This window comes from Trichechus manatus, unplaced genomic scaffold, assembly GCF_000243295.1.
Source record: "Trichechus manatus latirostris isolate Lorelei unplaced genomic scaffold, TriManLat1.0 scaffold00027, whole genome shotgun sequence".
NCBI lineage: Eukaryota > Metazoa > Chordata > Mammalia > Sirenia > Trichechidae > Trichechus > Trichechus manatus.
The window spans coordinates 19,971,363-19,984,427 of NW_004443963.1; the positions used below are offsets into that span (position 1 = coordinate 19,971,363).

Genomic DNA, 13,065 nt, shown 5'->3' on the forward strand with positions numbered 1-13,065 from the left:
GTCAGATAAGCAGGACTGACAGTGGACCCAGTGGACATCAGTTCTTAAATTCTCATAAACAAAAACCAAACCAGTTGCTGTCAAGTCAAATCAACTCCAACTCATGGCGAACCCATCTGTGTCAGAGTAGTAGTGTGCTTCATAGGGTTTTCAATGGCTGTGATCTTTCAGAAGTAGATCGCCAGGCCTTTCTTCTGAGGTGCCTCTGAGTGGATTCAAACCACCAACCTTTTGGTTAGTAACTGAGTGCCAGTGAGGTACTCCTTAAATTCTCATAAATTCCCTTAAATTCACTTCTGGTTGATTAGCATTAGCTGAGTACCTACTCCATCCCAGACCCTAGGATACAAGATTCCTGGAGAAACTGTGGCTCCCTGGAATTCACAGTGAGGGGACCAACCTAAATAGAAGATTGCAGGATGATGTGATGAGCAGGGGAGGGTACCTCATCCAGGCTGGGGAACCCAGGAGAGCTTCCTGGAAGAGGTGAAACTGCAATTGTGACTTTGCAAGTATTTTTACATCATTGTAATCTAAGTGCAGGCTCCCTGAGTGGTGCAGATGGTTAAACACTAGACTACTAACCGAAAGGTCAGCTGTTCAAACCCCCCCAGAGATGCCTCAGAAGAAAGGCCTGGTAGTCTGCTTGTGAAAGGTCACAGCCTTGGAAACCCTATGGAGCAGGTATACTCTGCACACATGGGTCACCATGGGTCTAAATTAACTCGATGGCAGCTAACAACAATTCATGTGTACTAACTGTTCTGCATCTTTCTCTCTTGATTCTATTTCACGTATGTGTTTTCATGAACCATGTGGCCTGGATATTTAGCGGCTGCTATCTTATCTCAACATGGCCAGAGCGGGCTTTGAGCAGTCCTGTCTCTGACTTCAGTCCTGTGAGCAGGGCTGCTGTGAGCTCACTAGCCCTGGTGCACCTGTGTCTGTCCCTGCTTCCATTCCAGGAAAACTGCTTCTGAGGACAAGCAGGTGAGGTAACTGTCAGGGGCCTGCAGGCTGGGGCTGGGGCAGCTCTGCATCCCCTCTAGAGAAGGCCCTGGAGGGCTCTGCCAAAAAACGGCATCCACATACACCCCCACTGGAGGAGCCCTCTGCAGCCTCCCAGACCTCCGTCTGGCCTGGGGGACCGTCTTCTGTGAGGCCAGAAGAAAATACCTCCGGCTCTGGGGCTGATTGACGATCAGTCCATTTTCGTCTGCCTCCTCTGGTATCTTCATTTCCTGATCTGGCATTCAAATATGCAGTGCTAGCCAACGAGAAGGGTGAGGCAGTGAGTGTCCTCAAGCAAGTTCTTACCCAGTCTGGGCCTGTTTCCCAAACTGCACAGTGCAGGATATGCTCTCATTGGGCCTTTTCTGCTCCGAGTCTGACCTCTTGTCTGCTAAGGGCTCCTGCCTGACCAACATAAGGCAAGCGGTAGATCACAGCTTCCCTGCCAAGAGACCTTGCTGTCCGTACATAAAGGACACTGTCCCCACGGAGTTGGGGACAAATACAATCAGTGGAAGCCCAAGGGTAGGGGTTGGGGATGGGCTCAGTGGCCTTGATAAGGACCCCACTGGCCCCAGACCATCTGCAGTGGGCATCAGACCTCTGAGCTGGGAACCCCAAGAAGTACAGACAATCCCAACACCCCTGCCAGGTGACCGACCAGTGTCTCCAGGTGTGTGCTTGGCTTCCTCTCTCCCAGTTGTGTCCCGTGTGACCCTACCTGTGCTCTCTCCCCAGCACTTGGCCCAGCCACCCACTGCTGTGACCCCTGCCAGCCACAGGCGGTGCTGCAAGCTGATGCCATGATACAGAGTCAGGGTGTCTGGGCAGACTGACTCCCAGTGGCATGAAAGTCCCTTCAGGGTAGAGTGTGTAGTTTAACTTTGAAGTTCTCCCAGGGCTTAGCCTGGTGCCTGATATGTGGTCAGCACTTATTCACAGAGACTGCACACATTTGTACATGAGGAGTCTGCAGAGTGCTCCCAAGAATGAAATACCCTGCACCAAGTAGGTATTTTGGAGACATGCAGGGTCCTCCATGTTGCCTCTGAAATCATGCTCTGTGGGCATCTGTCCTCTCATCTTCATGTGATGCCTGTCTTGCACTCAGGAGGGTCACACAGGCAAAGGGTTCCAGCCAGGGGTCTAGCTGTGAGCAGCAGAGTAAGGAGGCCTTTCCTTCGTGATTACAAAATCCTCTCAACACTGGACCAAGAAATAAGGAAGTAATAAAAACTTAGGAGGAACGAGTGGGGAGGAAGGACATTTCTGAAGCATACCTTTAGAAATAGTTTTGAGCTTTGAGCCGTTACTTTTTTGTATTCAAAAATTAAAATTAATTTTTAAGTAATTTGGGAAAAGAATGTTACTTTGGAGAGGGCTGTCTGGGAGAGAAGGCGTATAATGAGAGGAAAGCTGGGGACTGTGAGGAATGGGAGAGACCAGGAGGGATTCCTGGAGTATTTGATTCTGTGCAAAATGGAAAGCAGCCAAGGAGTGCAGAAAAGTCGGACAGCACAGAAGGCCAAGTGCTTATTGCATCCAACCTGGAGCTTCAAAGATACAGAACCAGAGCCAAAGGAAGCTCAGAGCTCACCGCACTCAACAGTTTGGAACCGAGACCCAGAAGAGCTGTGTGGCTTGTGCCAGACCCCACCTCAGTGCGTGACAAAATCGAGTCCCTGGCACACCTAGGCCATGGGGCTTGGCTCTGATGTTGGTCTCTGGTGGATGGCAACGTACAGAACCTTGGCGTTACCCACAGGTTCAAGTGGCCTGGGGACCACAGAGACCAGGCAGTGTCCTGGGGGGAGGGCAAGGAAGAGGACTACAGCAAACAGCCAGCTGCCACCAAGGTCCCAGGATGGGCTGGGGGCAGTGACTCATTATCAGGATGAGCCTGCACCTGGTTTCAGTGGTACCTGCCCTCCCCACGCTTGTCCGCTAGCCACCTGCTTCTTCTCCCCTCCCCTCCCCCAAAGGCCAAAGCACTTCAGGCTGTGGAGTTAGCCACTTCCCTTGGGAGAGCAGGCTCTGCAGAGGCATGAACCCCACTGGTGCAGGCCACATGGACACGCCCTGCAGGGCCTTGTGGTGTGGCACGGCCACAGCAGAACATGCCAACAACCCCAGAGGCTCACTAGTTTGCAGGTGATCGCATGCTGCGCATTCATATGCCTGTGCCTGTAAACACAGGGTGTGTCCTTTGTGCTGGTCCTGCCTGTGTCCTGTCTTGCTAGGGTCTCTGGACGCAGCCCAGATGGTTTCCATGGTGCCTGCTCTCCGCTGGGCCTCCAGGCTGTGTGTGGGAGCCTGCTGGCTGTGGGCGTGGAGCGCACTCCCCTTTCTCACCTGGCAGCCCTGGCACTGGCTCCCAGCTTGGGGGAAGAACTTCCCTTTGCAAAGTTAGATAACAGGCCGCCCCTGCAAAGGATTGGTGTGGTGGTTCCACGTGCTGCGGCTGGCGCGCTGAGGAGCCAGTCCTATCTACCAGGCAGCAGGAAGGGAAGGCAGGCCTGGCTGCAGCGGAGCTGGCAGGTGGCCAAGCAGGAGGTCGCCGGGTGGGCTGGGCCGTACTGCCCATTGGCTGCCTTGGGCTCCTGCCCCGCCTGCTGCAAGCCCACAGCTCCCTGCCAGCCACTGCCTTCCCGCTGCTTCCAAACTCCCGGAGCAAGTGCCTCCCGTGGGCCATGGCAAGCTGTGACCGGATCGGAGTGGCCCCTGCCATGGACATGCCAGAGGTCCTCAAGTCCCTGCTGGAACACTCTTTGCCTTGGCCAGAGAAGAGGGCAGGTAGGAGCAGGGGTGGCTGCGCTGGCTGACTGCCCAGGTGCCAAGGGTGGGGGCAGACCAGTGCAGTGGTAGGGCAGGCATCTCCAGGCAGAGAGAGGGTCCCCAGCAAGGATCTGCCCTTGAACCCTTCCTCAGTGCAGAAAAGGCCAGGTAGGCAGTGGCCTGTGGGTGACACACCAACTCAGGGACTGCCCCAAGGACTGCCAGTTTCAGAACGCGTGTTAGGGAGCGGCCACCAACAGGTGCTGCCCTCACATGGGCCAGGGACAGACAAGAGGGCCTGGTGGAAGAATCTAGTGGGACACTGGTTGTTTGTGAGGTTCCCTCCCCTGCATGTTGGGGTGCACAGGGGAGAGGGAGAGACTGGAGATTGGGTGGCCACAGCCCTGTGTCTGGAGAAGTGGCGTCCCCGGGCGCTGCCTCGGCTTCTGCTCTGGAGGGCTGATCTCTGGCTGGGATGAAGGCTGTTATGTAACCGGACCACAGTCTCAAGCCCTGCGTTCCTAGGATACCACAGGCAAACACAGGCGCGAGGGCGAGCTCGTGAGAGGGAGAGGAGGGTGAGGATGAGGCAGCTCCGGGCCAGCACCAGGTGTCTCCCAATCCTGCATGGGAGCCCCAGGGCCATGGTCAGCTTGGGGAGAGTTGGGGGCCAGCCTGCTCAGGGCACCCCTCCTGATACATATCCCTCCAAATCTCTTCTGCTCTGAGACGCCAGGTGCTTGCACCCAGGTCCTCATTGCTCAACTGTTCTCTGCCACCCAGTGTCCCCTTAGGAGACCTTTCTCAGGCCTCTCTCTCATCCCGCTGTGCTGGCACCGATAGAGTCCATCACCAGGTGGCCCTGGTTGTCCCCACAGGACTTCCTTCCACAGGGCTGTCGGCCCACTTCCCCAGACTTGGAAGCCTGGGACAAATACACAGCCGCCGTCCTCCCTCTCACCTCTGGGGAGTGGGCTTGGACAGTTTTTATGTCAGGAAAGGAGAGGCAGCTGATTCTGGTCACAGCAGATGTTCCTGTGGCTCAGGGCAGCGTTCCGGGTGGCTCTCTCATGTAGTTTTGAGTCCAGGATGCTGTGGTTTTGAATGCTGGGGCAGTCCGAGCCACCCTGTGAGGTGGGCCTCATAGATGGTGCTCCTGGGCCCTGCTAGCACTTAGGACTCAACTGCTCACCAGGAGAAGCCCATCTCAGGGGACCCCTGCAACTTACCTGACAGATGAGCCCCAGGTGGAGTCTACGCCCACAAACAGGTCACAGCCTTTTTGGCATCTCTGAGTGACCTGCATGGGTGGGTGAAACTGGAAGGCCTCTTCCAAAAACTTCCAAAATCTAGAGGCAGAGGGCTCCTTTCTTGGTCCTGGCACCCAGGGCAGGCAGCACAGCCCCCTAGGGTCCCACCCAGGCCATCCCAGGCTCTCTGGGGACGTGTACAGGTTGCAGCTGGTGGCCGGCAGCTCGGCAGGGCCAGCTCCCAGCTGGACAGGGAAGGGCTCTTGGGGGCGACTCAGGATGCTACTCCTCAGCCAGGGATCACAAGGCCTTTGAAGTGTGGCGGCAGCTGCTGGCCGCTGGCACTCCCTCTGGTCTGCAGAGCCCTGCAACGCAGAAAGTCCCCCTTGCTCACTACGGTGGGCAGAGCCGGGGCTCAGCGCTGAGGGGATGCACCCAAGGTCTCAGGTGGAGTTTTGCCAAGCACTGGCTGGCTCTAAGGATTATGGGTCTGGTATGACTGGGTGAGTCAGAGCAGCATGGGCCAGTGTGGCGGCCACCTCCTATCACCTCTGCATGTGGCATCACACTGATGGCCAGAAGCATGAGGTCCCACAGGACTGGCAGATGCCTGTGGCCAATGGGGGGCATAAAATGAGGGGACATCAGTGCACCCCACCCATTACTGTCCCCTCTGCAATTGCTACTTTCCAAAGCTCCCAGTCTCTCCAAATAGTTTCTAAAAATAAAAACATCTACCTAAAAAGCAATAGATCTTGGTGAAAGGGAGTACACACACCATACAGAAGTACACTTTCTAGCACGGTGCAGTCATGTAACAAGCAATAAGAAGTTCTCATTGAATTGGCCTCTCTCCGTTCACTACCACTCTGGCAGACCCACTGGGAGGCAGACCACAAGTCTGTGAGTTGTGTGTGGCCATTACAATGAATCATCGAACCCAGCAGAGAAGTGGAGAGTGCCGTGATAGGGACGGCTGGTGTCAGAAATGGTAGAGGTTGGAGAGAGGAGGTATGTCTGACCTCTGCCTCAGAGGAATCAGCCTTGGGCTGCTGATCTTGGTTCTGCGAGGCAGACCCACAGAGGTGGCCAGCTGTCGACCCTGAGGAAGCAGGGTTTCCCTCAGGCTCCCGGGCCCTTGCCCTGGCAACTTTCTGCGGGGCCCCATCGGGTATGAAGGGGGCAGATTGCTCCTCAGGAGACTGAGGACCTGTTTACAAATTCCCCACTTTCTCTTCTTTCTCCAGCCCTGTGACTGTGCCTTAGCACATGATTAAGTCAACTGCACAGCATATCTCATCTCCAGTCTGGGGGAATTTCCACGGAAAGCCTTGTGGAGTGTGAAAAATTCTAGGTGTGTTCTCACTAGACTCAGCCCCCCGCCCCTTGCAGTCTCTTGTTCCATGTCTTAGTTCGGAAACTTTCCCCGAGGTCCCACCTTGGGATCCCTGCCCTCTTGCTCCCGCCCCAGCCTGCCCAGAACCTCTGCCTCTTCCCCATCCCTGGAGAAGCAGACTTTCCCAAACTCAGCCAGCCAGGTCCAAGCCTCCCTTGGTTTCAGGTTACAATGGCCACCTGGCGGTCCATCACCAGGGTCCACCTGTTTGGCCAGCCTCCCTGTGAGCAGAGAAATCCATGGCCAGCAATAGGGTGGGTCTGTACTCCAGGCTCTGACTCAGTTTCCCCTCTTTGTCTCTGGGCCCTGATCCCTAAGGACTATTCTTCCTGTCTCTGGTCCGGCCCTTCCTCCCAAGGATCCTCTTCCAAGAATTGGTTCTGTTCCAGGCCACTTACTCCAGCCCCATCTCTCGCTTCTTTATTCTCTTGCTTCTGGAAAGATCCTGCTTGTCTAAACTGCACCATTAGCTCCTTACACCCTACCTTCCCTGCACCCCATAGGGCTTTGGCTGGCCTCAGAAACTGCCCATCTTTCTGCCAACCCTGGTCACTCAGGCCTCCTTTTCAGGGGACTGTGTAGCATGAAAACACACTCCCAGGCTGAACAAGGCCTTCGTCCTGAGCTGTGCAGGCAGGGTCCTCGCATGGGACCCCTTAAACCAGAGTCACTTCTCGGTGTGGCAGCATAGGGATTATACCCAGAACAAGGAGGAGACTCCTGGCCATGCAGCGTTGCCACACCTCTCTCTCTCTCCATCCTCAGTCTGTGAAAAGGGGAAGAAGAATCTAGGATCAGATAAGTTATCCTATGTGAAAATGTTTGCAAACTGAATCGCCACACCCTTTTTTCTGTGAAATGCAAAGAGCAGCGTGGCCCACTGTTCTGCCCCCTCCACCTACATCACATTTGCAACCTGAACCCAAACCCCTTCTCCCCATCTTCCTTCCTATGGATGTTCTCCCTGAAAGAACTGCAATATTACAAGTTTGTGTGTGTGTATGTGTGCGTATGCACACACACATGCACACATGCACACACAGAGTTGTCTCCTTGCAAATTTGTGCTGAGGCTCTGAGGGGCATGTTGCCACCAGCCCTGTACCAGACGGGTCAGCCTAGCTGAGCTGGCCCTATATACCGGGCAGGCTGTCAGCAGGGCTCTGGGGCAGAGGCAAGAGTGTAGGTAGGAGGGGCTTGGAAACTTCTCCCGGGTGGATTGAGGAAAATGAACAGAGAGGGTGGACTCAGGCCAGGAGGGCTGTCTGAGCTTGGCCTTATTAAAGGTCTATATGGTAGCCTCCACTCCTAGCCTGGGGGACCAAAGCGAAACTGAGAAATCACAAAGTTTGCTTTCAGGGAAGACAAAGGGTGGGGGAGCCATCCATGTGATGCACATGTGAGCAAATTTAATCATCATCAAAAAAAAAAAAACCAAGAAGCCAGTCGCCATAGAGTCGATTCTGACTCACGGCGACCCCACGCGTGCCAGAGTAGAATTGTGCTCCATAGGGTTTTCAACAGCTGTGATCTTTCAGAAATAGATTGCCAGGCCTTTCTTCTGAGGCACCTCTGGGTAAATCTGAACTGCCAACCAGTAACGGAGTGCTTAAACATTTGTGCTACCCAGGGACCTAATCCTTACTACAACCTTTTAAACTGTATATTTCATCTGTTTCTCTGGTGACAAATGAACTCAGAAAGACTGGCTACCCTCAGGGCCAGCATATGGTCCCAGCTCTCCTTTCTTCCCTCCTGCCTTAGGGGCCTGGAGCCTTCTTGGCTACCTGTCCCTGCTCACCACTCAAAAAAATGGGAGGAACTCATTCTCACCAAGTGCCAGAAACTGACAACAGCTTCAAGGAGCACCCCTTCCAGATGGCTTTGCATCTTATCAGACCTAACCCACAGGCTAGGCCGCTGAAGGAATGAGTCCTGATTCCAACAGCCACTGCTCCTTGAGCATGCACCAGGAACTGTGCTATGTACTTTTACGTCACTATCTCTGAATGGCTTTGCAAAGGAGCTGTGATTGTTCGCTCTACAGATGAGGGGACTGATGCTCAGAGATGGGAAGGCCACACAGTTGTCAAGAGTTCACACCCAGCTCTGCCATTTCTAAGCTCTTCCCTACACACGGGATTTCCTGGGGTCTCTGAAACCATATCACAGGGCGGCCCCTCTTCAGTTGCCCAGTCATTTGACATTGACTGAGCAGTCCTGTTCGCGTGGCATTTGCATTCTAGAGGAGAGAGCCAGATGCTAAGCAGTCAGAGGGGCCAGGGCCAGCCTCTCAGGGGGTGACATCTGAGGCCCGACAGTGAGGAAGAGCCAGTTACATGAGGAGCTTTCAGGCTGAGGGAACAGCACCTGCAAAGGCTCTTTCCTGGGGTAAGAAAGACTAAACGTATCCGAGGAATAAAAGGCCATCGTGAAAACAAAAACAAAACAAAAAGGCCACTGTGGATGCAGAAAGTGAACGAGGAAAAGAGAAATAAGAGGTGAGGTTGGAGAGCTTTGGAGAGTCTGAAGGGCCTTGAAGGCCACCCCGCCCACCCCCGCTGTTCTTGGGGAAGTGGCAGGTGAGGAGGAATGTAGTATCCCCAGAACCACCCAAGATAGAATAATGAGTTAACTTTAATTGAGCACTGAGTATGCGCCACTGCTATTCTCAGCACCGTGCCTGAATTGATTCCTTGACTTCTGACACTAAGGCACAGAGAGGTTAAGTAACTTGCCTAAGGTCACACAGGAAGTAGTAGAAGCAGGAACCAGACCCACATGGTCCAGCCCCAGAGCCCACACCTTACCCCTCTGCCCCCATCACGGCTTTGACTGGAGAAACCCTGGGATGTGGCAGAGGCCAGGGGTGAGGGCTTCTCTCTGGAAATGGCACTCATGGGCAGCTCTCCTGTAATCTGAGCCCTGAGAGTGGGAAAATGTGAGCCAAACAAGAAACTAGTACTCTTGAGAGTACTGACAAGATGGGCAAGAGGTAAGAGGTAATAAAGAGACTCCACCTGCCACTTCTCCCCTGGAACACACTGAGCCCAGGCACAAACCACAGAGCCCAGAACTATGTAGCCACAAGTACGTGGACCAGAAAGGAGTGAGCTGCCAGCAACACTAGTTCCGGGGGACTTGCCATGAGGATGGCTCATGTTTGTAATTCCAGGTTCGATTGTGAGTCAAACACATTGACTGTTAATGTTAGTAATGCTCCAAATGTATGTGACTTGGCTCAGAAGGGTTTTGTTAACCCTCCTGCCAGCACCGACAACAAAGTGAGCCAACAAACATTTACTGAACTTACTAGCCTGAGCAAAGCACTGTGCTTCCTGCATTTTCTACCGGCAGCGGGCACAGATAACTGGTCTTTGTTTGAGCTCAATGGAAGCTTTATTGTCGTTCTGCTCATATGCACACCAGGCTCATGTCACATTTTTCTTTAAGTCAGAAGACAGAGTGGTGCAGTCCTTTGAGATGCTGAGTATATGGCCACACACACACACACACACCCATTGCTGTCGAGTCAATTCCGACTCACAGCCACCCTACAGAACAGAGTATAACTGCCCCATAGGGTTTCCAACGAGCAGCTGGGGGATTCGAACTGCTGACCTTTTGGTTACCAGCCGAGCTCTTAACCACTGCACGACCAGGGCTCATACATGTGGCCAAAGGCTCCTGTGCTGGGATTGTAGCTCCTCTGAACTTCAGATTTAAATAATAGTAAGGTAAAATGGCAGAAGGGCATTATGAAAGTCACTTGGTCTGCATAGGCTCAACTGAAGTAAGCTTTTAACTTGGGTTGGTTAGCAGGTTTCTGGAACATTAAAGAGTAGAATTTAAAACTAGTCCAGCTCTGAAAAATGGACATTTCACATCCCGACTCTGCTCTAGCTTAGACTCTAGAACCCATCCTCAGGCCCACGGCCTTCTCCTCACACCCCAAATATACTCCTGACCCAACACAGCCTGAATGGAAGGGGGTGAGGACTCCCACCTTGTTCTAGGTGGACACCTGGCTTGTTATCACAGATAATCCTTGTGAGGTAAGCGGATTCATCTGTTTCTAAGAGGAAAATAACTGAGGCTTAGACAGGAGAAGTCACTTGCCCAAGGCCACACAGCTGGTCAGTGGCTAATGGGATATTCTGCCCAGGCTGCCTCCCAAGCTCCCAGGACCTACGCTTCCCTCAAGAAACTGTTGCACTGAAAACCTATTACTAAATACTACCAAGGTGCCACGTCACACCTTTAAAGTCTTAACCACGTAATAACGTGTTCTTTTTATGGAGTTTATTTCTTTGTGGGGCTCACAAATGTTACGGAAATTAGCTAATTACTTTGCACATTTATTCCTCCATTAAGAGAAGGCAGAAGAAACCCTGGTGTTGAAACGGTTAAGCACTCGGCTGCTAACCAAAAAGTTGGTGGTTCAAAGCCACACAGTGGCTCCATGGGAGAAAGACCAGATGATGTGCTCCTGTAAAGACTACAGCCTAAAAAAATCCTATGGGACAGTTCTACGCTGTCACATGGGGTTGCTATGAATCCCAAATCCACTGGATGGCACCTAACAACAAGAGAAGGGAGAAGGTTGCACTCTTAACCTCGCTTTACTGATGGGAGACAGAGGTAGAGTAAGGCGTCTATGGCTCTTCTCAGATCAGATGGAGAAAGAAAAGGAGAACGTGGTGGTTCCAGCCTCCTCGGTGGTGCTGCTGTTACCAGTCAGCACTGTAGTGAACCCCACAATGTGCAATTAAGCACAAGAGAGAACGTGTCCTGCAGTATTTGCGACACACCATTTGCCCTTTGGTTATCCAGGGAAAAACCCTCTCTCTGGGGAGTGTTGGTACATGAACAGACAACAGAACCAAAATTAAGTCTTAAAAGTCCTAACCTGTTTCCTCATTTCTCACCAGAATCACTTGCCTGTTAGGTCGGTTGCTCAGGGCTGGGTGGTGGGTGGGTTATGCATTACCCCTTTTGGATAACTGTAGTTTTAAAAATAATCTAAACCTTTACTTCCTCTTACTACAGCCCACTTTTGTCATAATCAAGTGTTATAACTTTCCACTGTTATGTTTTCATGAATCCTCCTCTTATACCTTGAAAATGTTTGTCTCCTTCAATAAGATCACATTAGCCAGAAAAATATAAATTTAACTCTAATCTGGCAAGCCTCTTCATGAATCAACTAGTCATTCTTTTTAAAGCTTCATATATTGTTTTTAATCAATTTCCTTAGAATGCTCTTTAAAATTTGTTTCTAAAAATCTCTAGGCCAGATTCTCCTAAAAATGTCTTAGATAGCCACATACAGAAGAATTTCCACTAACAATAATTCTACAACACAAGAGATTTTCTGTACACAGTATTTCCACTACATTGAGAGAAATCTAGGCCCAGCACCAGCCTCTGGGATAGTGACTACACAGAGAAGCGGCTGTGTATCCATCACAGTCTCAGTAAAATGATCAAAGTTACCATTTGTTGCAGGTTTGCAACTGTGCATTTTACATGCATTGGCTCCTTTAACCTTCATTGCGACTCCAGAAGGTAGATCCAGCCCTATCCCTATTTGACATAAAAGGAACAGGAGGCCTGGAGAGGTGAAGCAATAGATTGGTGACTGAAGTCTACTTTGTGACAGTAAGAACTTCAATTTTGGAGTCAGACTCCATCACCCTACAACTAGCGCCACCCAAAGTCCCTCCCAACTTCTTGCTTTGCAGGCCTGCTTAGCTTCTAAACCTCTTTTTCCTCCTCAAATCCCAGCAAAATTCCCATAGCACCAACCTGACAACTTTCAACTAGCTGAGTGTTGGGGTCAGGCCTCTACGCCAGGAACCAAGGGCTGCCTTTTCCCCAGCCCCTCCTACTAGAAAGCCCCGAGCCATTGGAGGGATACCGGATAAATAAACCAAAGTTCCTGCCCTCTGGAGTTTACTGACGGAGAGCCTAGTATTGCTCGGGTTTAAACCAGAGTCTGATCCGCACTATAAAGAGGCACAAAGTTCTGAGCGCTGTTCGGGAGCAGCTTCCTACAATACCTTCATATTTTACATCACATTTTACAGGTGTTCTGATAAACCCCAGGGAGTATTTGTATTTTAAGAGAGGAGGTGGTTGGCCCCACAAAATCTGTAATAAGTACCTTGTGTAAAAGAGTTTTTTTGTTTCCGTTTTTAGGAAAAGGGCAGGGTCTACAGAGAAATAGGTTTCCAGAGCTGTCTAGAGATTATCTAGCTCAACCTCTTAATCTGATGGATGAGGAAAGAGGCCTCAGTTAAGCAAATGGGCTTTCCGAAGGTCATGGCTAATAACTGAGCGGGCCGAGGCGTGTACCCGGCCCTGGCTCAGGGCATGCCCTTCTCCCCACCCAGGGCCTCAAGAATGCGCCTGCACGCTCAAGTTTATCTGGCCGCCACGCCCGCCCCCAAAACCCAGGAAGCGTGGGCAACCTAACACCGCTGCCAGCGGCGGCCTAGCCTGCCGGGCCCTGGTCTCAGCCAACCTCTGGGGCGTGTGGGAGGAGGGGCGCGGGCTGGGCTTCGCATCTGTGTCCCACGACCCTAGACAGTCCCTGGAGCAAGAAGGTCCGCCCTCCCCCTCCCCCTCCCCC

At 52.2% G+C, this 13,065-nt stretch overlaps 1 protein-coding gene across 1 annotated transcript in view; it reads left to right on the forward strand.

Annotated features, from left to right (window-relative positions):
- Positions 1-3,701: 3,701 nt before the first annotated feature.
- The window catches only part of TEF (TEF transcription factor, PAR bZIP family member), a 24,152-nt gene continuing 14,788 nt past the window's right edge, over positions 3,702-13,065 (forward strand). The window contains exon 1 of the mRNA XM_004373900.2: positions 3,702-3,804. Within this exon, the coding sequence (XP_004373957.1) occupies positions 3,702-3,804 (103 nt within the window). The remainder of the gene's footprint in view (positions 3,805-13,065) is intronic.